General features: G+C 35.7%; 1 protein-coding gene across 4 annotated transcripts in view; it reads right to left on the reverse strand.

Moving 5' to 3' along the window:
• Positions 1-237: 237 nt before the first annotated feature.
• LOC116343355 (kinesin-like protein CG14535) overlaps positions 238-25,957 on the reverse strand; it is a 53,258-nt gene continuing 27,538 nt past the window's right edge. For 3 of the 4 annotated variants that reach the window (XM_031771373.1, XM_031771375.1, XM_031771374.1), the window contains exons 2-11: positions 23,527-24,315; positions 10,846-11,014; positions 8,984-9,290; positions 8,611-8,814; positions 4,635-5,050; positions 4,437-4,551; positions 4,110-4,331; positions 2,980-4,006; positions 2,732-2,842; positions 238-2,542 (exon numbers count right to left, since the gene is read on the reverse strand). In XM_031771373.1, coding sequence (XP_031627233.1) covers positions 1,750-2,542; positions 2,732-2,842; positions 2,980-4,006; positions 4,110-4,331; positions 4,437-4,551; positions 4,635-5,050; positions 8,611-8,814; positions 8,984-9,290; positions 10,846-11,014; positions 23,527-23,549 — 3,387 coding nt within the window. In that variant the 5' untranslated portion in view covers positions 23,550-24,315 and the 3' untranslated portion in view covers positions 238-1,749. The remainder of the gene's footprint in view (positions 2,543-2,731; positions 2,843-2,979; positions 4,007-4,109; positions 4,332-4,436; positions 4,552-4,634; positions 5,051-8,610; positions 8,815-8,983; positions 9,291-10,845; positions 11,015-23,526; positions 24,316-25,957) is intronic. The other variant, XM_031771372.1, reaches the window with a different exon arrangement.

Here is a 25,957-nt window from a genome sequence, read left to right on the forward strand (position 1 = left end):
TGTTCTATTGTATTACGGTTCTACGTTATCTTAATTACTTCTGCTCTTCGGTCGATTTCTTCACATATTTTAACTATAAATTACAATCCGTTTCACTTATTTTATTATAAAATATGTATATTTTTATGTTGGCTATTGAATTTATGTTATGTGTATCGGATTTCTTAATGTTTCTCTTGATAAGTATGTATATTTATTTTCATCTTCAATGACAGTGAAGCTTTTTTTATTCATCAATGCTTGGCACTAGTACGACGGTCATTTTTTTGCTTATTTACTTAACACAAGTTTGCTGGTGGCAATTGGACGACATTTACGCATTTATTCACATTGAGTACATTGAAGCGTATTTTCATGCAAAAGCCGCTTAAACTGAATTACTTTGAAGCATTTTTAATGAAAATGAAACATCTTTGAAAACAAAGACGAAATACTTTGCTGTAAGAACTGTAAATTCTGAAAGGTTTTGTGAACTTAATTTTTTTTTGTGTGAAAATTGAATGATAATGAAGTGCTTCGCTGTATCTTATGCATTTTTTCTCGAGAAGCTTTGCATTTCTTCATACATTTTGAAGCAGCTTTGCTTCTCTGTGAATGCCGGAACATTTCCCGAAAATAGTTTTCCCGAACGAAAGTTCTCCTGAGAAATCAGGAATTTTTCAAAGAAAATTTTAAGAGTTTGTTCGGGAAGAAGGATTTTCGCGAAATATTCCAGCATTCCTTCTTTGCTTTGGAAAAATGTATGGTTTAAAAACAGTTCGGATTATAAATGCCAAGTGAAAATATTTACGACTGATTTTCATATAATACATGTAGAGTTTGTTGTTGCGATAAAATGCCGTCGAATTTTTGAAGACATATTGTGTTCCGAAGACATGATTTTCATTCAAAGGTATTCATTTCACCGATATTTTACATGGAATCTGGATAAATAGCTATAGATTTACTAATTTACCTAGTCATAAGAATGACATAAAATGACCTAATTCGCCACGCACAAAAAAAGGTGTAAAATTCCAATATAATTTTGTTAATGTCTCAAGAGAGACCAAATTCTTTTAGGATTTTGAAAAAATGTTGCATTTATACACAATCCCTCTTTGTCTTATATGGATAAATCATACAATAGCACTGGCTAATCCACGTAGCGGTATGGAAAAAATTCCAATAAATGGCGGCTAGCCAGTTCCATTGTATGACTTTAAAAAAGAATCCAATTGGATTTAGATGGTAGTATAATTCGTTTACCCTTCAAAATTGGTTCGTTGATGTCGATGGATCGATTTTAAATGAATCGTCATCTGCAATAAATCATCAGATGACAGTGGGTTCATTAAAAATCGATCATTCAATGTGCAAAAAAACATTGCGGAAAAAGTCATGTCAGTCTTAGTAAGCTACTCAATACAATTAGTAAATCATTTGTCGAAGACATCATCGTTTCAGGTGTGTTTCGTTGAATTTTTTTTTATCAAATCTTCTTAACGGATTTCTTTTACTTCAATAATAATAATCATAATCAAAGGCGACGTAACAATAAAAAAAAAATTGAAAAGAAAAAAAAATTGGTTTAACTGCTATTATTAAATAAGCCAATGCAAACACAAATCAACGATTTGATTTTAACAAAGAAGACATTCAACGAATTTAACGTTTAACATATAAACGAACCATCGGCACGTTCTTAACTATGTATTTTATCTTTAGATTTTAAACGAAAAAAAATGATAACTCAAGCGAATATTTCGACTAGAAGTCGCTGATCTCACCTTCGGTGTCCGGTTGTGTGCATGTGAATGGATTTTTCAGCCAATTGCACAATGATTTCTCTTGACGATTTCGCTTTTTAAGCGTTATCTTTTGAGCATGTGAAAGATGTGGACCATCATGAGGACCAGATCCAAAACTAGAATCGTCACCATCACGAGCTGTTGCTGCCGAACACGTTGCCACACTATGATAACCGCTTTCGGCTCGTCGTGATATGCCTGAATGTTTTGAAGTTCGCGGAGTGGATGAATCATGACCACTGTCATAAGCTTCGGGCGTTGATAGACTTAATGGAGGCAATTGTGGAACTTGCGTTTGTGATACAATTGGCGTAATTGAATGCGTACTTATCACTTTGTGATCGATCAACTCGACTATCGTTGGTTCATTTAAAATCTCAGCTATTTTACTATCGACCGTTAAGATTTGTTCGGTTTTTTGTCTTATATTCGGATCAGAAGCACCGTCGGGGTGGCGTAACGATGCATATTGATCCAGTCCACCGATTTGCATTAAACCATTTAAACTTGGCAATGAACTTTGACTGGGCGTTCGTGATAGTGTCATCGATTGACGACAATCACGACATCTTGGGCTGGGCGCTCGATATACCGGCTCACTACATACACTGCCTGATCCTGACATGAGTCTAAACGCTGGCTCGCTATACACACTTCCAGCATGATTTATTTTATAATTTGGCGTTACTTCTGCCATTGCCAATTGTGACGTGTACAAATCTCGCAGCTGTGCTAATTGATCAAATTGGTTCCTTTCGAAAAAAAAAATGAAAAAAAAAAAATCAACAAATATATAAGTGAATTCAAATCGATAATGTTTTTATGCTGAAATTATCGTTCTACTCAGTCGTTAACATGATTGAACAAATATAACGAATTGAAAATACTCTGTTGTATATCATCCGGATTATGGAAATTTATTTTTATTGTAAAAAAATTACCTCGTATGTTCACCAATCACGCAATCGCTGAATGCATCTCCAAAACCGCCCGCACGAAAACTGGATATAACTGACATATTTGCATGACTCAATGCGCTCAATGGATGATCACTGACGTGGAAAAAATGAAACAAATATAAAATATAGGATGCATTTATTTTGTTACAATCAATTGAACAGCACTTCATCGTCAGCAAATTGAAGTGAACACACAAAAAATATGAACATAAAAGCGAATAAATACATACCGTCCCATTTCTCTGGCAATTTCCTCTTCTGTGACTTGTAGACCGCAGTCAATTGTTTGAATATTTAATCCCAAATTTTCGCGTGAGACATGCCGTGAGCACATCAAATGTATGCTATCGTGTGATATTTCCCGTGAGCTAAGTGGTTCAATCAATGGAAGCGCAGGCGGGACTTCGGATGGGCCGCTATCTTGGTCTTCGTCTTCTTGTGAATCGTGTTGTCGATGTGACGATATGGCCGATTGCATGGATCGAACATCAAAGTGTTCGGTTTCAACTTCTTGAGCTGATTTGGTCCCGCTCATTCGAATCGAAATATCCATCGTACGATTGGGTCCTCTGCTGCTGCCGCCGCATAAACTTTCGGTAATTTCATTCAATGTTGTTTCTATACAAATTTCTTCATCGTCTGATGTACATTTGGCATTGACCGGCATTGGCAATATTCGCGAGTGAGCGTTTATCTTTGGACTTGAATTGCTTGCGTTAAACACTTGATTTGTTTGATTCTCCACCCATTGTCGAATCATGATTTTTTTGTGTGTGTCCATATATCCGTATGTTTGTTGTGCCGAACATGACGCTGGCACTGCACCACCTACGGCTATCGATTTGCTGGGCGACATTTTCGGACCATCAATCCATGTTTCACACTTTTTAACGTGATTTATTTCGCGCATCAAGTGTCGTGCTTCGGCCACTTTAAATTTAGACAATCTCGGACCATCGATCCATTGCTCTTCGACCCCCACTTGCCGCTTTGGACTTCCGTGATTACTGTTGCTCGGTCGTCGTAACGGTGAACCCTTCGGTGATGATATGTGCGCTGGTGTATGTCTTACCTGTGACGCGATGATTTTTGGTGAATTTGGCAATGAAACGGATTGAGATTGCGATGGTATCGATGGATTGTATTGATACGATGGCATTTGATCGCTGGTTGGTTTTTCGCATGATATCGGACTTGAATTTGTTGCTAATCTACGCTTAAGGCTATCAGTTCGTTGGTTCGGTACCGGACTTTGTGCTATATCAAATGAAAGAAAATGTGTTATTCATTCCGAAACGGGGGAAATAAAACCATTTAACCAACACAAAAAAAGGTAATAAAATGAAATTGATTGTTTTACGTTTTGTGGTTTTTTTCAGCGGTAGTTTACTGGGTTTTTCAGCACTCGATCCCTTTAACGCTTTGTTCATTGAACATCGGTTATCGCCAGAGTTCATAGATGGGATGTAAACTGGTGGATGTTCACCGTCGGTGGCATCATCGCTTGGCCCCAAATAAATTACCGTATCGGCCGATAGGTCGGAGCTCGAAGGATCTGGACCATCCGAACTTGAAAAGTTTCCTATAATTTTTTTTTGTATTCAATTGAATTTGTTACAATCATCGTCTTTTCATATATAGATTTTTTTTGTCATTGCTTATGCGAGTCAATTTTTTTTTGTGTTACCTGTAATATCAAAGCCTAATGCTTTTTGCGTTGACAAAGGCAATCGATGTTTTCGTCGTCGCATTCTATGTATTCGTGATGCAACTTGTACTGTAGTGAGAACATCTGCATGTGTCTGAATTGAGCGAGGGGAATGAACAAATAAAATCCCATTTAAGTTCGTCATCTGACTTCTCTTTGAAATTCAAACCGCCTTACCTGTGAACATATGATATGTGCCAAAATCGTAACGTGACAAGTAATTGGAGCTAAACAGTCTTTGAGTAGAGGTGTCAGCGGATGATTTTGGTTTGGTGTATGCTTTTGACCACCAAGAATGGCAAACAAAGTGGTACCAATGCCGGACAAAGGAAATCCACCGGAGCGATTAGCACAACCGCCCAAATTAATAAGATGCAAACGACTTCGACCGCCAGCAACACCACCTTTTCCGGCTAAACTATACTGATATACGTGCAACGTAAAAATGATTGCCGCTTCCGAATTGCCCGGAAGACGTGATGCTAGTGCTGAATCTAAAAATAATGCAGCTCGTTCGGCTGTTGGTGCTCTCAATTCAGTTGGACCACCTAAAAAATCGTCACGCAAATACACGCTCGGCGAATCATCCGAATCTGTGTTGATGACGAAAGTAAAAAAAGACGAAAGAGAAAAAAATATGGGAAAAAACGTTAAGTCAAAGCCGTGTAGAAAATAGTTCAATTCTCACATTTGCTTAGAGCTTCACTAACACACAATTTACTCGGTAAATAAGTGCCAGACATTTATTTTGTCGCATTTTCATTGGCTTGCTTTTTCATCTCTCTCTCTGTGTTACAGAACGAATGCAAATCGATTTGCATAAGATCCAAATGAAAATGTTGTTTTCACATGTGCAGACACATTTTCTTTAGCTCGACGATTTTCGATGTATTAATACGAAGGGGAGATTTTTTAGCGAGCGACTGAGTTAAGAGAGTGAGTAAGTGAGTGGGAAAAAAGTGTATGTTTGTGACGACATCAATTTGCAGCATCAAGCGACAAATATATTCGGCACACGGAACATCCAGGAATATCGAAAGGATCAATAAAGCTGTATCAGACAAAGCAAATATTTACAATTCCATTTTCAGCTATTTTCCACTTATCTATCCTCAATAAAAAATAGAAACATCAATATTTCTTTGGCATTCGATCCATGGCAGCATATTTTTGTTGCTGTTTTTTTTTCGCTTTCCATTGCGAATGAAAGACTTTTCCGCCATGAGAAATCATTGTGTCGAAAAATCGGTATTCAGCGAGAAAGCATTAGCAGCAGCCGTAAAAATACCTATGGAATGTGCAAATGTATAAAATGTGGTGTGCACATATACATAAAAATAAAATACACACACATATATATACGTAAATGCGGCAATACTTAAAGAAGCAGCAGCGTACCATAAAACGACAGTAGCATTAATTTTGTCGCACTTGCAATCACCAACCCATACCATTTTCATTGTTTGCACACAAAATATACACGGAACTCAAACACACAAATAACACCCCGAGCCACTTTATTTAGAAAGAAGACGAGAAAAAAATGCAAGTTAAATAAAATCAAAGCCTGCAAGATTTATGTTACGCATTTACGTTTGGATTTACGATTTTCCTTCTTCTTTTTCCGCTTTTTATTGTGTATGTTTGTATTTTGCTGCCGATTTCTTTTCTTATAATACATATATTCGGGTGTCATCGAATCAGAAGGGTCAGGAAATTGATCCCCCTTTTTTTCGATTTTCTAAATGTATTATAAACATAAAAAACGACGGGAAAAGAATAGAAAAAAAAGAAGAATAAAAATGTTTATGCTTGTTGGAAATGAGTGGCCGAACCACCTTCATATCAATGATGATTTCATAATATGCTCGTTTGGGCCCCGACAAGAGAAAAAAAAGAGCAACTCACAATTGAGTCGATTCGAATTTTAAGGAATGTGAAAGATGGTTTGCTATTATTAGAGGGACAATGAAAGAAGAAAAAAATTACCAACTGCTTCGCAGGCACAAGTGTACACACGTCAAACGACTGTTTGTGTGTGGAAAATCAGTAAATTATATCAACAACTGAGACAAATCAATTTTACCGTTTAAAATTTATGGTTTTTCTCGTGCTCGGTAATCAATTTTCCTGACTAGTTTGCGACACATTCCTTCCATTGAAGTCATTCGTCGGAGCATGTCACTTGTTTCGTATATGCTACAGGCAGCAATCAATTTCCTAATAATAATTGTCATATGAAAAGGGATTCCGTTCGAAAAGACAGTCGATTCGACTACGGTAGTGACGATGAAATGATGTTGCAAACATTGAATTGCTTTACGCATAAATATAAACATTGCTGCTGTTTCTGCCACTATTTTTCACTCTTTGCTGACTGATTTCAGTGAATCAAATGCATACATTCCATTCGTCGCCACTCCCTTCCCATTACAGTAATTGTGAAAATTAATTAAAACCAAGCCGTTATAAATATCGAGTGAGGGTTCCGCTTTGTCATTTCAGATTTGTTGTCGTTGTTTGTGCTGTGAACTACCGTTTATTTAACTCCTATGTATACGCAGCAAACACTTCACTACTCAACGCTTCGAATATTTGTCAATTGAGATTCTACGCCGAAATGATGAATAAAAAAAAATCATCATTTACAAACGTACATACAAGGCAAAACAATGGAAAGCGCTGTACAATCTCCACAATTTGAAATTGAATGCGGCTCAATCTTTTTTGGTCGGTTACGACTCATGTCTAGACTATCATTATCATTAGCAAACAATTTAGAATAAATCTTATTACTCCATTGGAATGCGGAAAGATGGAATGGCCAAATCTCATCGAGAGCAATTTAACGAATTGTTCATTTGCCGCACAAGTGGGCTTGCTAGCTCACTTGCTCTATATCTCCTTCTTTCCCTCCCCCTTTCCTCTCTCTCTTCTCTAGTTCTCTGTTCTGTTTCGTCTTCTGGAGCCCAATGAAACGAACAATGTGAAGTAATTTGCACTCTTATCTATTGAAATTTCTTGACAAACGGAGGCAAAAAAAAGAACTGTCTTCGCTTCATTCCGCATTCATTACGAAGTGTTTGAAAACATTTAAATTCTATTGTTTGAGTTTTTCAATTACAATACCAAGTGATCCATCGTGTGATGTCTATTCGTTGTATTACTCAAGTGAGAACATTTTTTACACGCGGCATGCATAAAATTTCTTCGAATCCAGTTTGCTTTGCAGTCATTTGCTTTATTGCATCATTTTAATAGCCGCTCCGTATATTTGTATTTTCCAAGTGGCCTCGCGGAAAAAGGATAAACTAATTACAATTTGTAGCGATTAAATTTTAAAAAAATACACACCATCAACTTATGGCCCATCAAAGTTAATGTTTGCAATGTCCCGATTTAGAATCCATTTGAAAAATTAAAGCGAGAGACACAGCGCTTCCATAAATTTAATAGACGAATTTCCTTAAAACAAACTTAACTGACGAAATGTAAAGACGGTACAACCCTTAAAGGTCCTACACTGATGGATAAATATTACATTCATTTCGAACAAAAACGTCCTAATTCCAGCAAGAGCAAAAAGTCTGCTACATATTTGTAACGGAAAATATATTGGTCGTTTGAAAATGAAAATTATGGATTGAAAGTAAAATCGAAAGAAATTGGGTCGACCAAAGCCATTAGTCGTGTACTTTATTTGTGTGTCATGCCGCTATTAAGAGGATGTTTTGCTTCGAACAATGCATTCATCATAATAGTTTATGAATGAAAGAAAAAAACGTTGAAATACCGCACGGCATAATTCCCATCGTGACTCATCTACGTCTATTTACATTCAACTACTCACTGTGTTACTCAAGTGCTTTTTATTTAACCGGATAAAAATGGTCGTATTGAATGTGAAATATGTGTTTCATGTATGGTATTGTACTTTTTCAACTATGCGGAATGATGGCATACCGTTCCATTTAACAGTCATCGCACCCAAGGAAAGAAACGGAGAGAGAGCGAAATCTTGAGCGATTGAGAATAATATATGAATAACGGAACCACCATCCATATGGTGTGTGTGTGTGTACGAAAGTGAGTGAGACAGCAAGCGAAGAAATCATTATGAATAAAGTGCTTATGATTGTACTCATTTATTTACCTGTTGCATGTGCACTGAGAAGATCTTTTGATGATGAGCCCGGCTTCGATGCACTTACACCCAATGCGCTTACCCGAACTGAGAATCGTGCGCCAGTTTTTTGTCGACGTTCATTAATTCCTTTGTACAACCATGATATCGCACATGGTATTGCACCCAGTTCCTTTGCCGATGCCAGTGATCCAAACATTGTTTTCGATTGACCTGAAAAAATAAGAGAATAGAAAATAATGAATAAACTTTATGCTCTGACAATATTTTACGATGTCATGTGATATGATGATTTTTGAGTCTGTCAACCGAAAAATATAAATGAACATTGCATCGCATTTTGATTAATGATGGTGTGTAAAAATATTAATTTTCCACATACCTGATTCGGCATAGCCAAGCGTGAGCAAGCAACCGTCGTTGCCTTCAAGCACAGCGGGTATGACTTCGGATAGAGCCGATGATGTGACATCACTTTGAGCATCTTCGTCGGTAAACAAATTATCGAATGCGAAGATTTTCGGTGCGGCAACTTTGGGGCCTCGTTCTTGTGATGCTTGCGAACTTGGTGCCGATGTTGTTGGATCGGTTAATGTAATTTGTCGCTTCTTCTTGTCAATAGACAAGTAATGAGGCTTTTGCGAATCTTCCGTCAAAGCTGACTCCGATATGCGAAGCATAACTTTAACCTATTCAACGGAAAATGGGAGACACAGAGAATATATCAATTAATTTTGTGCCTTTTTCTTCGAAATTTTTCGACAAAGTGTCAAAATTTGCTAATAATATTGATGGAGAGGCGACGATAACGACGACGACGACGGCGAATGTGATGCATGCAAGTAATCACAGTAAATTAATAAATTAGCTGCAAATTATTTACAAAATATAATTAATAAAAATGTATATGTTATATATGTGTGTCCCCTGTGAACGGTCGGCGACCAGACTGAGCACGCGAGAGCTGGCATGTTATAAATTGATGTCGTGTGAAAAAAAATATACTTTTTCCATCATTAGATAAAATTAATTGATTTATATGTACATTCGAAAGGAGTGAGGCAAATTTTAATCAAAAAATTTGTTGATAATTTTTACTCCGTCTTGGAAATTGATAATAAATCAAAGATTGTTCAAGTGAATTTTATTGATTAAGTTAAGGTAATGCAATATTATTATTATTTGATGTGAAAGCAATGCAAGCTTATTTAATTTGAAGAAAAAGCTATATTGTTTTGTTAACAGGAAACTTTATTTCGCTTTTCTTTTCACATTTTCTTTGGCCATACTCAAAGTAATCGAATAATAAGCAAAAGTTCGTTTCAACTTGTTTACTTCATTCATGGATCTTTCTCTCCTTTTTCGATAAAGCAACATTCGATTCATTGAACTGTAAACAAAGTGGACAGCACAAACACACAAAATAAACGGAAACGAAGATCCCATTGAAAGTGAAACAAAAAAAAACGACCAAGAGACAAAACCGTATTGGGTTGAGACTTGAGAAAGGATGAGAAATAAACCGCATAAATGCATCGAATAGTTGTATGTTACATCGACAAAATAAATGTCAATATTTGTTAGTTGTCCGGTTATTTCGCATTAACAAATGTCTGCTATTGTTGTTTATTATTGGGAAATGTGTAGCCAATTTTTTCGATGGTATTTGTTGTTATGTTCTATGCTATCAATGGTGCATTGCATAGTGGCTTGTGTGCCCCACTGCCATGATACTACTATGTCACTTTGAGTTTATGTTTCTGTTGTGTGATTTTGAGCATTGTGTGTGCATTAAACTTTTTGTGTTGGATATAATGTTTTATATGTTGTGCATTGTTGTGTCGTTTTGCTGATAGATTCGATGGCAAGCGAATACATAAAATTATTGTGACAGAAGTTGCTCTTTTCCATTTCGGCGCCTCAAGTGAACATGAAACTGACCAACCGTTCATCCACGTATGACTGTGTGTGTGTGTGTGTGTGTTTGTGTGATATAAATTGCATGGGCTTTGGCAAATTGGTGCAACGATAATTTAATTTGATAGTTTGTATAAATTTTCGTGTTAATTTTTTATATTGTTTACGCACATAGCATGTAACATTGATGAAAATTCACTCGAGTACTCATACGGGCTTATTCATGTACATAAAATGTATTTTGTATAATGATTGTGCGAAATTTTTCATAAAATAACGTCAAACATGCACGAAACACGGAAACGTACGAAAATAACAAACACTCACCTTTCCCAGTCCATAGTTCTCTTTATTTGCCAGCCGTCTCGCCAGAACAGCTGGCATTGAAGGTTGAATTCGCTGGAGTGCTCCACAAAATCCGCCACGCTCCGCATTTGGTATGTCTGGAACTCGCGATCTAACTGGCGCATTATTGTTGGCCATTCGTTGAGCAGCTCTTCAAAATAAAAAAGTGTCATAAAATACCATACAATTAGTTTAATTAATATGCATATTGTTTTCTATTTCAATAGAATGAAAATGAATGTTATGATAATTTTATGTGATTTTGCGTTTGAAATAATAGCACCGCATAGATCTGGTATATAAAAAAAACAAACAAACTCAAGCACACAAATCATTTTCACACAGGGATCTCTGCTCTCGTCATTTGTTAATTATAAAATTTATGAAATTTTTTTTAAAAGCATTATTAATCACATTTTACTTTAAAATATAATCGGTTGAATAGGGTCGGCGTTGACTATTTTTTGCGTTGTTTTTCACGGCGCAACAAATCCTCATAATAAAATCGATTTTTAACTTCAATACGTTTTGCAACAAACCGTATGGAATATGGGAGCAAGTATACGTGTGCGGGGTAAAATATATCCATTGTTTCAAAGTTTCATTTTAATGCTGCCGAAAAAAGCGAAAACAAGAGAAAGGAAAGAGAGAGAGAGAGAGAGCTAGAGTGTGAGTGTGCATGCACATACAACAAATGTGTTTGTATTTACAACAACCGTTTCCCCATGGAATTCAAAGAATACTTTTGAGCATTTTTTTTGTTTCATGTCATTTTTTTGACATTGATGGAATGCCGCACAAGCAACGGAATGCAAATTTTTGTGAAATGCTTTGTGCTCGTTAAAAAAAAGTTGTTATGTTTTTTTTTCAGCGTAACAGGAACAAAAAAGTTTATTTGCACGATTGTGAAAAATTCGAATGTATATTCCGTGTTGTCGGCTTGTTCGTTCGAACCAAACAACTCTCTTGTTTATTCGTTTGTATCCCTTTCATGCTAATGATTGTCGACATTCGGAAAACCATCACAAGAATATTAATGGAGGCAAACAACAGTAACAAAGAATGCCCAAACCATTCAGACATAATTGAACATGATGATAATTGATAATAATTTAACGGAAACAAATTGGTGAAAATACTTTTGCTCCACGTCTTTAACTGTGAAATTCACAACGAAAGCTAATGGCAGAGCATCACTGTGTAATCGCATATGACCACTCCAAAGCACTGACCACTCTGATCAATTTACTCTCTATTTCCGAATCGGATATTTCAATAAGGAAAATGAAAAATACATAAGCGCTAGCACCACATCGACGTTATACCATCGCTGGTATATAGATTATACTTTGCCATTACGTTCGCCTCTTCGATTCATGTTCAATTGATAGAAGCCAATAGCTTGACCTACTTCTAATTTCTAGACCTTGCATTACGTATTTATGAAGTCGGAAAATCCAGTAAAGGAGCTTTTTCACTTCTCTTTCAGGCATGAGCGAATTGACTTAATTTGACTTGTGACATATGCCCTGTGCCTTTTTTTAAGTCCATTTTTTGTGTGTGTATGTCTGCAAAATTCAGTGATATCAACCCAATTGACAAATCCGAATGGCAAACAAAAACACAACAGTTTTCTCACAAATAAAACCAAAAACCTAAAATAAATTGTGTTGAATTATTTATCGTGTTTGCCTTCGGAGCCAAAAATTTCAACTTCAATTTCCACAAATTATTTTGAACAACAGACGAAAATGGAGTGGAATCTCTTCTATTGCGATGAATCTTGATTTTTCGATAATCACATTTTCTTGTGCTGCACTTGAGAGATTTTGAGCGGCACACTTTGCACAAGATTTCGAGCATTGGGACTTCAGTTTTTTTCATCTCTCTTTTCAGTTGAAAAATGATTTTATAATTGTTCTCGTTGATATAGAGGGAAAAATCGGCAACGAAATGGCATGAAAGAAACCTTTTTTCGGTTGAATTTCGTGCCCATTTGACTGGAAAGATCTCAATTATTGATATTATTCTTCGTCTTTTCCGTTTGACAATGCAGAAAATGAATGTCGAGATGCGTAACCATCTTCGTCTACACAGATAAGAATGATCCTAAATGAGATGTATAATTAATGCGGAACATTTTTTTTCTCCACTCCGCTCCAATAACAATGGGTATAACGACGGAAGGATGACGTAAAAAGAGCAAATCGAAATTTGTAACAATGATGCGTTTGGCATTTGAGTGTCTGGCGATTGGACTCGAGCAATCTACTTCATCTTGGTGAAAATAATAATAAAAAAATCTTCCTCTCATTTTTGAAATAGGTAATATCTTGATTATTTTTATCATCGAAATATGTCCATGATTATTCTTTGATATAGAAAGAAATTCGTTCCAGTGCGATGTCATTTATCATCGGCTAAAAATACATGCAAATACAAAGTGCACGGAAATCACGTTGAAATGTGATTCGGTATTGTAGATAAAAATAGAGCGAATGGAATGGCTGGTGTTGTCTGCATATGCCAATTCATATTTGGGTGAATAACGTTTTTAATTAACGGGAATAGCCAAAGTGAGTGAAAAGATAATGAATATTTAATTTTGTGTGTTTCAACCATTCGGAACGTGTCACTGTCAAAGTACTGAATAAACAAAAAGCCGGCTTTCTCAATGCACGATCTTTAATTCGGGGTTTTACGTTTTGTGTCAGAGGATTCATGTGAAATACCGCAGTCTCGAAACACTGTACACGAACAAAACTCCGAAAGCATTTAAAATTAAAACAATGTCTGCCAATTCGAATATGGGAAACACGAGAAAGCACGGAGAGCAAGCGAGAAGGAAATATTCGTTCGCGAACGAATGTTCAGCGTAAAAACGCATAGACTCAAAGCCAACCAAAAAAGCAATAGTAAAATTGTGCCCAGACAATGAGAGATATGTCACACATAATCAACTCGTATAGGAGGAAGTTCGTATATCGGCTTAACTCTCAGTGGCAATGTAAAAATTTCATTGGAATATCTCTCGGTCTCTTAATATTTTATATATCCAATTTGATGTGTCGTTCGGCAAGTCGTGCGAGGCGTATGCATGTGTGTTTGTGTAGAAAAAAATATTTTCGTTTCTTCTTTTCGATATATTTTCTATATGCTTCCGTGCTTATTTCTCTTTGGCTCCTGCTCGCTCCTGCCATTTTGCAATATTTTTCTTTGGTCTTTATTTCGGCTTTTGTCTGCATCGAAATTTCCATCCATCAAGAAACTAAACGTGAGCAAAATTCATTGTTTGCGACGCATCCTCCCCCATGATTTTACGAACTTGAACATTATGTCCTTGTCGTATAATTTCTCTTTCATTCTTACTTCAAATCTTTCTCTATCTCACTCCGTGTCGTCTTCGTGAACTTTTCATGTAGTTTCAGTCGTACACATTCTTCGGATTGTGTGAGTGTGTTTGCGATGAATAGTTCAGAAAAGTCGTGTTTTTGCTCAGCTTCGGGCTACACCGCCCGCACCACATATATAATCAACTATGAACCACCGAACACAAGCAATTCACGTACTCGTTTTCTGTTGCCAAAGTTGGAGTTAGTTTTCTATCGGTTTGTGGCAGTTCGCTGCGTGTTTTTTTTTATCCATTGTCGTTTTTATTGTTTCTTTTTGTATTTCGTTTTCTATTTTTCGTCATCATTTCACGCTTTATAGATTGCCGAAGAGCATTCCCATTATTACGTATTATGAAATGTAAGAATATCATGGGTGTGTGTGTGTGCGTAACACTACTACAGCACCTGGCCCCACGTACACGTATAAAAATGCCACTTAAGATAAATGGTGCACACATCTCTTGAAATGTGCGAGAACGAGATCCATCTCATATATATATAGATTGGCTGCACATCTTTCGTTCTCGCTTGATCTGCTTATACTTGTACCGTGGATATCTCGTTTTCTCTTTTTCCGTTTCAAATGTGCTCCCTCCATTTGAAGCTTTGTATCTTTTTTAATAATGTGCTTATAAAGGAATTCAGACTTAAAGGGATTTAAACGATATAAAATCGTTCGATTGTCAAGTGACTGCCATAACGATATTTTTTATGAAACGAGAAATGAATTGGTTTATCCATGATTTATTTAGTTCTTTATTACGAATCCAGCAATAATTTCCATTTATATCATTGATTTTCTTCTTTCTTTTAAACGAGATCAAAAATTCAGGCAAAACTACGTGAATACGTTTGTAATGAATTGCTACTTGAATATAGTTACAATCAATACTAAAATGTGCAATTTCCATGTTGTTCTGTTGGGTTTGGAAATTTGGTAACTTTGACAAATTATTGATTTTTTAATGGAATCGAAAACAAATTGAGATATATTCTGTCACTCATCATAATAAAGTCATTCACAATCAACACGAATCTATTAAATATGAACTAAATTCTCTGTTTTCAACTTCATGAATGTTTGCAGACACGATTTGAATATTTGTTTTATAAATCCGATTTTACATTCTGGTAAATGACACGAACACTAAATAAAACACCACTGTAACTGTCCGAAGTGTCATGCAGTTGAATGCAATATGTTGTTTTGAATAAACATAGAAGGGAAACGTATCCGGGGCCAATTTTTAATGAAGCATGGAACAGAGAGAACGGTGCAGATTTTCATGTGCATTTTAATCATCTTATGAATTATTCCAATCGTAATAAATTTTCATACAAAAGTAATGTGATCGTCCATAATTTATGTTTTGTACATGTTGATTAAATCGAGCCGAGGCTTTTCCAACTTTCTATGTTCGCTGGTTGCTTCTTTTCCACCAATATTCACTTTTATGCTGTCAAATGGCATGCATCCTTTTTTCACTTCCCGCTTTCGTTTGTAAACTCATTTCCACGAATTCAGTATGTTATCAACAGGGCTTGATCCTTACAGCGCGCAAAAAGTCTGTGAGTATGCCGCACAAATAGGTAACGACACCGTCACCTAATAATAAGCATTAAATAGCAAACCCTCGCGCACACACTCGGTACATGCATGTATGTATTATTTATATTTTTTCGAGCAACGTTGTCGTCGCATCCCCGTAGAAAACCAAAGCGACAAAAGAAATGTGCATTGTGACCAGCATTAGCAGTATTTGAATTAGAGTTTCAGACAATGTTCAATGGCAATGACACACGATGTCTGCACTCTGCAATGGCGCAAATTGCATGCAAAACAATAACAAAACACGCACATACACCGCACCAATGCAATGGAACAAGACACAAAATCACGCATCGCATTACTTTCTGTGTGTAATACAGAGAGAGAGAGAGAGAGAGAGAGAGAGAAAGAGAGAGAGAGAGAAAAGCAAATATACCAGGAAATTTGCTACATTAACGAGTGTGAATAAACATTACAGCGTATAATGTGAACATGGACAAACATTGGCCTCTCTTTTTTTATCTATTGTCATCTTTCTCTCGCTTACTGTCTCGCCCCATTCACAACCCTTTAACATCAAAGACACAATACATGACACTGTTTATTGCTTATGAGAATCGAGTCAAAATACCACAAATGGAAATGCACTGGTCGCGAGCGCGTATAATGGTGTATATGTGTGATAACAATGTGACCGGTAAATGTGTGTGTCTGGCTTATACAAAACTTTTGACATTTTATTTTAACCCTTGTTTCAAGTTCATTCATATTCGGTGTCGTTAGATGCGCCATTTTTTGGTCGTCCCCTGGATAAATAGATTAATTGGCTTGGGAAAACATGGTGAAATGTTCATTTTAGCCAGAGATTGAAACATAATGCCAGGCAGGACTTAAGCAATCTACATACGCATATACATGCACATACACACAATGTGAATGAGATATGTTTTGTATATTTGTGAGGTGGAAAAACCTTGGGCAGACTTTAAATATAAATTACGATTAGAATTTATGTGCCTCCAAACACTCATATACCGATGGCCATGTTTATGTATGTTCATTTGCCATATTTTGATGCCATTAAATAATTAAGTTTTTCGCTAATATCAAAAAGATTGTAACGTATACGCGCCAAAACCAAAAATGATATTCGAGAAAACGGCGCCAAAGTCACACTGTGACAATTCAAGAAATATACACAACTCATCTCTTGTACGCAATCCCTTCACTCCAGTCGCTCTGTCTCACTTGTCAGCATCACACTGTGCAGCCCCGGATGGTGGCATTGACTTAACCATTCTCCAGATATTATTACCGATGCAAAGAATGTGAAAATGTTATCACGTAGCATATTTTAAATTGCATTTATTATTCTTACGAGAAAATGCAAAGTTAAATTTATAAAGAAGGACGTGCTGAAGTTATTTCATTTTCAAAAGAAGTGTGTCGGGTGTTATTTTTTGAGATTTTACCGTAAATAATGGATCGACTGTGTGCCGAGGATGATTTGAAGATTAGTATTATTACTTGCGGATGAAAAAAACGGTGCCTATTGATGAGCATATGCTCGATTTTATAAACCTCATTTCATGCCTATATCTTCTTCCGACCACAAACATCATCAAACTTAAGAATGAAAATGAAAGAAGAAAAAAAACAGAATTAAGCTTCGGCAGGACATACAATCCCAAGAGTGACAAATAATAATGAGCTGAAAGCACAAAAAAGGAAACGAATGCTCCGATGATAAGACAAAATCCACATTGAAAATATTTATGTTATGCTATTAAAATAATTTCATTTTCATTTGCCAAACGCATGGTGTGTGTGTATATGTTTATATTGCGTTCCGTTACTCATTGTTCTTCCTTCGTTTTTCGTCAACATACATGGAATGCCGTTATCTATAATATTTCAGCTATTTTACCTGGCAATGATAAATTCATTTTTTGCCGTTGTTTGTCACATTTTTTTTCTTTCTTTTTCAAATCTTTTTTTTATTTCCACGTATAATTTCCAAGCATCGTCTATATATCATTGAGAGCTACAAATGTGTGCACCGAAACCATTCTATATACGTTTTTTTTGTTTAGGTATACATTTGGAAAGGTGCGAAACTGGAATGGATAGTAATAAATATGCCCGAATGTTCATTTCAAAGCCAACAGTTGTTCGGTTCAAAAGCATAAAGCTCATATTCGAATGCCATATTCATATCATCTCTCATTTTTCCGCTCTCTTTCACTTCCTCTCACTTTCTCTATCTGTCTCTTTCGGAGTGTAATCCGAAATGGAAAAAAAGAAACGCATTACAAATGGCAAAGCGAAAAAGAGAAGTAAAAAAAAAACGTCCAACGTAGACGATTCCTGTCGTGTTGTGTCTTTCGCATCGAAATGAGCATTTCACGAGAAATATTCTCATTTTCGAACCAAATTAAATAACGAAGACGTTTCGCATATCAAGTAGCTTTTGGGACATGGGAAAGTCATTTGAATAATACAACACAGCAAAAGCAGCAGCAACAGCAGCAGAAAAAATTGGAACAAATGCACGAAATAAGCTTAGGTTGATCGATGCCGAAACATGAATGTAGAACCCCATATTCACATTTGATGGCTTGCGAAAAGACAACGGATGAATGTCGACCATGCCATTTTGACGTTAAAAATATGAAACATTCATCATTTACATACGTTTCGTTTCGGGTGACGAAACAAGTTTGACCCAGTCAATGCGATATTTGTTTAAGGTTTCGTTTTTTTCCTTCTTCTTTATCTCCATCTTATTTTCCATTGGATACACTTCGGCTTTTATGCGATATGAAAAAATGCTTGCCTAGTCATTTTCAGTTGAAAATATATCAATATGTTCGAATGACAGATACTTCTGGAATTCGAATTTGAATAGGGTTTGAACTGTAATCCTCACGGGCAGGTCAAAGGCAATCAAATATGGACAATGTTGAATAAAAAAAGCTGCATATATTTTCGACATCAAAAGGAATAGGAAATTATTTCGATTGCTTCAAACTTTTTTGTATATGCCGAATTGTTTGATTGATTTTCACATAAAAATCGCTTTCAATCCAAATTCACAAATTAGTTCAATTCAACACGCTTATTATAGTGCTTGTTTGTCCGTAGAAATAGTAATATAAGAAAGTTTTTCGCCAAATTACTGGCAAAATGTTTGATGAACATGCTTATTTTATGCTTAATTTCGTTGAGTTAGGCCACGAGATTTGGCCGAATCGAAGAGAATGGCCTTCAAAAAGAAGCAACGAGACTGGAATTTTTATGGCAATCATCAAGTGTTTGAATTCATTATTCAACATTCCAACTTCAAGTACAATTGTATTTTGGTGAAATTTGCTGAAAATGAGCGAACTTGATTCTTTGTCGATTCGCAGCAACGATGGCGGCCAACAACTTTATCACTCTCGATGGCCATTCACATTATTTGGATTGTAAATTTTCGGTGTGCTTTTATTTGCTCTTTAACTTAAACTTAACTTTCACTTCTGTATGCGTCTCAATTATTCTTTTTCTTTCGGCTTAGCATTCACGTTACCCATGTCCATCTGCGCACACACACATACACACATTTGACTCGAGGAAGCGAAGATTGAGAAAAATGTGAGGCTTTAGATTCTGTTAGTCGATCGAAAAATTGAAATTCAAGCCTAATCACGTAGCATTCTGCAGCAAACACGTACATGACTTGGTAAATGAACTTTTTCTCATTGTGTGTGTGTGTTTCAGTTTTTTTTTGTTTCTTTCATTTTATTTCATTTGCTTTTTACAGATCGTGCAGCTTTTTCTTCGCATACTGTTGCTTTAAACTCTGGACTCTGTTGTGTGTGTGAATGTTTTTTTTCTCTTTGTTTTTCTTCCGCTTCTCAGGATGCATTGGGTGTATTAAAGAAAAATCAATAAAAAGTTCACCGAACAAGGCTCGAAAAGTGTTTGTTTGACTCTTTTACCCGAAGAGTTCATTCCGTATTTTCTTTTTGCCCGTCGTTCCCGATCGGCTTTTACCATACACACCAAATGACTTTGTAACGCACACTGTAGGAATGTTTGCTTCATCGTATTCCTTTTTACGCTACTCATTTTTCCTCCATCGCTCTCGCTTTCTCTCTCACACTCACTCTATCCCTCACTCTCTCTGTCTCAATTCTAATGTAATAACATTCAATCGAAATAGAAAAGAAGATATTTCTTCGGGAGAAGATGCTGGAGTTCTTGCTGTGTTCGTGCGGTGCGACATAAACAGCAAAAGAATAAGGAGCGGCAGCAAAGGATTACGTTTTTTATGTGAATTAAATATTAAAGTAAACCATAATGGTCGATAGAATGAAAAAAATAATAATATCCATTTAATGATGATAACGACAACGAGTCAGACACTGCTGCGTGTGTTGTTATACAATGTGTATGGTGTGACCGACGATGTGCAGAGAAGAGGGATGAAAATATTAGAATGATGAACGGATTATTTTTTCGAAACAGAGTGAACGTTCCATTAATTTCTGTCTATTGTTTTAAATGGAAATGCCACAATTATTACTTTCTTTTGTCGTACCACAGCCAAACAGTAACGTTGTTATTTCCAATTTTCTAATGCAATAAGAGTAAATGGCACAAGCAATCATGTGGAAAAATGAATACTTATTTAAAACCGATTTGAACGCAGGGTCGTCTTGCTCACAATTTATTCATTTTGGCTTGTGCGTGCTTTTTTTTTCTTCTATCTCTATATTGTGGCTGAGAATGTTATAAATTCTGATTTTATCGAAATGATTATGGATGCGTTTTTCTTCTCGTTTCCATGTTATAGACAGATCGCAAAGATACCGAGCGCATAATGCGATGGGACACTAATGTCATGTCAAGTCGAGATTCCAGAATAATATTTTACTTGGCTCTTTTTTTCATCTTTTCTGTCTCGCTCTCTATGGGGCGTGTGTGTGTATTTGTGTATTTGCTCAGCAGCGGCGCTATCTGTGCAGCTTTTTTAAAAGCGATAATATTCAGAGTTGTCCTGAGATTTTTCCTTGTTCGTTTTATTTTTCTTTTGCCCTTCACTTTCTCTCTCTCTCTCTATCTCTTCCTTAAGCTCGCCCTCATACGTATACGTATGTGCTTGTACCAATATTGTCGTCATGTCCTTTCACATAACGAAGAAAAATAGAAAAATTTGTTTCCAAAGTCTGGTACGTGCTGCCTTAATCCAAACGTGATAAGGATTCAAATTCTATACAAATATGTATAATGTCAAATGAGCACGGGAAAAGAGAAAGGACACAGCAGCCACCGCGTTGTGTTATGGGAATGAATGCTGCGAATAAAGGAGCGAAATAGTACCAGTTGAGAAAAAAACGACACCGAGCACGCCAACGCACACGAAAAACTAAATGTAAAATTTCAGCGACAATTTTTTTTCATTCTACCCGTTTCTAGTTGGCGCGATCGTTTTTCTGTTAAAATAAACCGTATTACTATTTCTATGGGAGATATTGGTCGCATCGAATTGTAAAATGAAAAAAACACATACATACACATTTTCACTTCCGCCTCGAAACATTATTCACATATTTTTACTTCGAAAGCATTTGAGAATTGCATGCTGTCGCATAAATAATTATAATAGATAGATAAATTGTGCATGATCATTTTCAAGATTCCAAGACTTCTTTTTTTCGTAATTGTTGTTGTTATCATTCGCACTGCAAATTTCATTTCACTTATAAAAAGAATACTTTTGAAAAATCGGAGACTCAGACACTAATGTGAATCGCTGACTATGAACACTGAACGCCGATAATGTACTGAAGAAATCAAAAGTACAATTCTACAATATAATGATTGTAACGATGGTATGACTTGGCGATTTAATACCGATTCAACGCTGAATCTTCGGATCAATTCAGTTTTACAATTGCCAAATTTCCAATGATGTAGCAGCTATCGCATAAAGTGTCAGAATACAAAACTTAACAGCTCATATTGACGCTAATGCAATTTGCCAAACAGTTCGAGTTGTACTGCCGTTCGAAAAGAAGAATAAGAAGAAGATGACAGCGACGGGCTCGTATTTGTTTCGTTCAAGTTTACCACTTTCTGGGTGTATATGATAAAGTGAAGCTTCGTTACTGACTGCTGTACACTCCTTCCGAATTCTTTTGCAAAGTCATCTATTACGTGCTTGAAATACCACCTGATCACGTGCATTGGATAACAATGCCGTGCGCGCGCTCGTTCTCTTTTCTCGTATCGGTAAAATCATGTTTTGGCTCAATAAGTTAGCCGAAAAACGATGATATTTTTTTCAATACTCTCGTTGTGTGTGCACACATTTTATCGAAAACGGTGACTGTTGTTGTTGATGTCGCTCATGTGTTGTTTTTTAATGTTATCCAGAGAAATGCTTGTATCCATTGTATGCACACATTGAACACAGGCAAACACAAGGCACACACATCCACATATTCTACAACACTCTTTTATGGTCCATGTCTAACCGACTAATATTGATACTTGAGCCTATTCGGCCCAAAACTTTTCTATCGCTTTGGAACGACTGAAGAAAAAAAAGAACTTCACACAAACATAAAAATATCTATAAATGCTCCCGAAACGAACACTTTTTTCTGCATTCAATTCCAGTTTATGTTTATGTGAATGAAATAAATAGAATATGTTTAGAACGAGACTGTGATTGGAATACATAAGTGAGTTTAACTTGATAGATTATACTCGTTTTGCCAGTTAAAGTAGTAAGAGCCGGGAGAGAGCTGATGGCAACCATGAAAATTTTCTTCCATTTTTCTTTTCGGCAAATGTTTCCATTTTTACGGGATCCATCGGGATATCCAAAGATATGCTTCAAGCAAATAGAGTTTTAAGCCGTCATAATGTATTGTAAATCGAAACGATACGCTATTAACCACATCGAATCCGAAACAACAATAGAATGTCATTAACGATTTTGTTTGCAGTACCGTAAAAATGGTACCATTTTTCAAACGCAATACATTGAGCCAAATAATAAAATTACATTCGGGTCGAAAATCTGCTCGATTTCGACGATGTGTGTAAAAAAATAGCATCGATTTGTTTTGTTTTGATTCTTTTTTTTTTGGTTGGGCTATTGTTTGGAGCTGAATCAGCGCTATTCAAAGAACGTCTCGAAAAGATGATAATATTTTCATAAGATTTTCTCTTTTTATGGTTGAATGCGATTTTTCCATCGAAACCAGAAGACGTAACCCTTTCGATTAATATTATTACCTTCTGACTTCAAAGCGAAGACTTTCGAATGAAAAATCCGCTTTTCGAAATATTATTATAAATGTTTTATTGCAAAATATGACGATGCATAAAAAGATTTCTTTTGGTTTTGCTCTTTTTTTTATTGTCTCGCATATTTTGAATATTCTGAACACGTTGACTTTGAGACAATGGTGGTTTTTTTTTTTGAAAAGTTCGCGAAATACAGGTAATCAGTTGTGAGCATAAAAGATGCAAAGTGAAAATGGAGTAGAAAAAAGAATCTCGCAAGAATTCCGCATTTTGCATTAATAACATTTCCCTTTGTTTTCAGGGACATTGACTGAATAGCTATTAAATTAAATGAGAACTTCAAATAAAAAAGTTATGAAAAATCATCCTTTTCTCGTGTGTGTGTGTATGTGTCGTAAATTTCATTGGAAAATTTACCTTTTAACTGTCGGTGAGCTCATATTAATCCTTTAGTATGTGAAATACATCCGCATTCCATTCTTTATTGGCTTTTTTATATTTTCGTTTTAGCTGCTTTTTTTGATAGTATTTTACAACGGTAATTCAACAATTTTTTTTCTTCTGTTCTTCACCTATAAGTCTATTTTACATACGTGTGTCATTTTTCGTTCGAACGGCACGTTCAATAAAATTTAATAACACAAATTTTTCGGAGGAGTAAAATTTTATTACAGTTCTTGTCACAAAAAAAATATCCGTTCATCTCAAAAATCGATGGCATTCTTTTACGGCATCAAACAAAAAAAAATATCACACTAAATGTCTCTATTGCAAATATACAAATATTACACTTTTACCGTTACTGTCTATTGCATATTTGAAATTGTTGGTCGTTGTCATTGTCAAATGTGCAAACATCAATTGTTATTCGCATTTAATTGTATCGATTATCATTAGTGTTTATTGTGGTAATCCTTTTCGATAGCAAATTCTTTTTAATGATCAGATTTCACCATTTACTGCCACATATAATTTGCATTTCGGTTTGTGGTACCAAAAAGCAACCCCACTTTAAAAAATGATGCCGCAGATATCATAAAAATTCGTCATGTTTTTTTCTTCTACACTTTGCGAACACTTTTTTTTTAAATAACGATAATACGAATTGTTCATTTTTGTCAATTGGTTAACAACATCCACTTTCACAAATTAATTAAGTTCAATTTTCGCCTACTGCAAATACGGCACATCGAATTTGTTCGTCAACTGTGGAAACAATTTACGATTATTTGGATCATGAAACGCTTTACTGTGTGAATTAATGTAATCATTTACAAACTAATGAATCCAATTTGAATAATGGAAATTCAAACCGTCGATGTTCATATTTGGCTTGTTATCCGGTTTTTTGTTTGGTATATGATTTTATTGTTATTATAACCGGATTATAAATGACACGAATTATCAATATGTAATCGATTGAGCGAGAGATAGAAAAAGAGACACATAGACAAAGAATCGTACAATCAGCCGAAATCAAATCGTGCATGATATAAAATCCCATTTTCACAATTTATAAATTCGAATCTCGAATTGTTAGAATCGAAAAATGCGGTGGACGCTTTTTTTCATTTCAATTCAAATGATGTTGGCATTTCGAGAGAGAGATTGTAATCACGGCAATTTGTGTACGCTACGTTAAATAACTTATTTTGCCGTGTTTTTAGCCAACAGCATTTACACGGCAGCTCAATTGCTCGTAATTTTTTTTGTCTCTGTGTGATTATCGCTTGAGTTCGAGAATGTAACAAATGCACACACATCAACATCAACTTTTTAACCATTTATCCACCAATCCATTTAGATTTAAAAGCAATTGATATGTGTATCAAGCGTTCTCGATGGCTTTTATTACGTGTGCATCGGTATGCATACCTTTGTGTCGCTTGCGATTGCCGTTACTCTCTCTCTCTGCACTGCACACACACAAATTTGGCAATATATCGGTTGTTCAGTGCAATTGTGCATGAATAAATCTATTTGGAGAATCGATTAAATTGCCTTTATGGCTTGATAATTCGTTTGCAATCTAAAAGTGAAATATGACCTCGAGGTGTGATTGCGTGCAAATTATTGACCATTTTGCACAATTAATGATATCGAATATATCACATATGCTGCGTCCCTTTATCTTGATTAATTTCTCACCATTTCAAGTCTTGCGCCTCATTCCAATTGGCGAATGTGTGACCAATTGCAATGCATTTGGCAATATTGTGAAAATATGAAAATTTTAAAAAACACTCTTATTATGATTAACATTCGGCTCATTCAGTAATGGGAATTCCACAATATGAATAAATATTATAAAAAATATATATCGACTAGCTGAATTTAATGAATAAAAATGCCTTCGCGACGAACAACCATTGCGATGTTTATTAGTGCCATTTGGTGCAATATTATTCGATTGCGCTGTAAACAAATCAATCACTTTTTACAAATATTTATGAAAACTTCGCCGCTTTTTTCAATCGGATCGAACACGCTGTGTTGGAGTTTTTTTTAAATGAAATTTTCAATCGAATCAAAAGCATTCCATTGAAACAATGTCTGATATGTTCCATATTATTTTTGTTTGAAAAACAAAAAAATTCTCTTTCGAAATAAAGGAAAAGGAAAAAGTTCTTAAAATTGTTGGTTTGCGAGAGAGAGAGAAAGAGAGAGAGAGAAAACAAGCAGTGAGAAAATGTTTACAATGCCATTGAACAGTGCGAAATGCGAAGTGAACGAGTTCACCAATTCAATTTTCACTTGCTTATTATTATATTTGATCGTTGTGTGTGAGTGAGTTTCTCTGTTGTATTATTCCAGTCGCAGTTCTCCTTACAATATTTACTTCCATCGA

This window comes from Contarinia nasturtii, unplaced genomic scaffold (assembly GCF_009176525.2).
Source record: "Contarinia nasturtii isolate CC-2019 unplaced genomic scaffold, AAFC_CNas_1.1 Cnas_scaffold_993, whole genome shotgun sequence".
Classification (NCBI taxonomy): Eukaryota; Metazoa; Arthropoda; class Insecta; order Diptera; family Cecidomyiidae; genus Contarinia; species Contarinia nasturtii.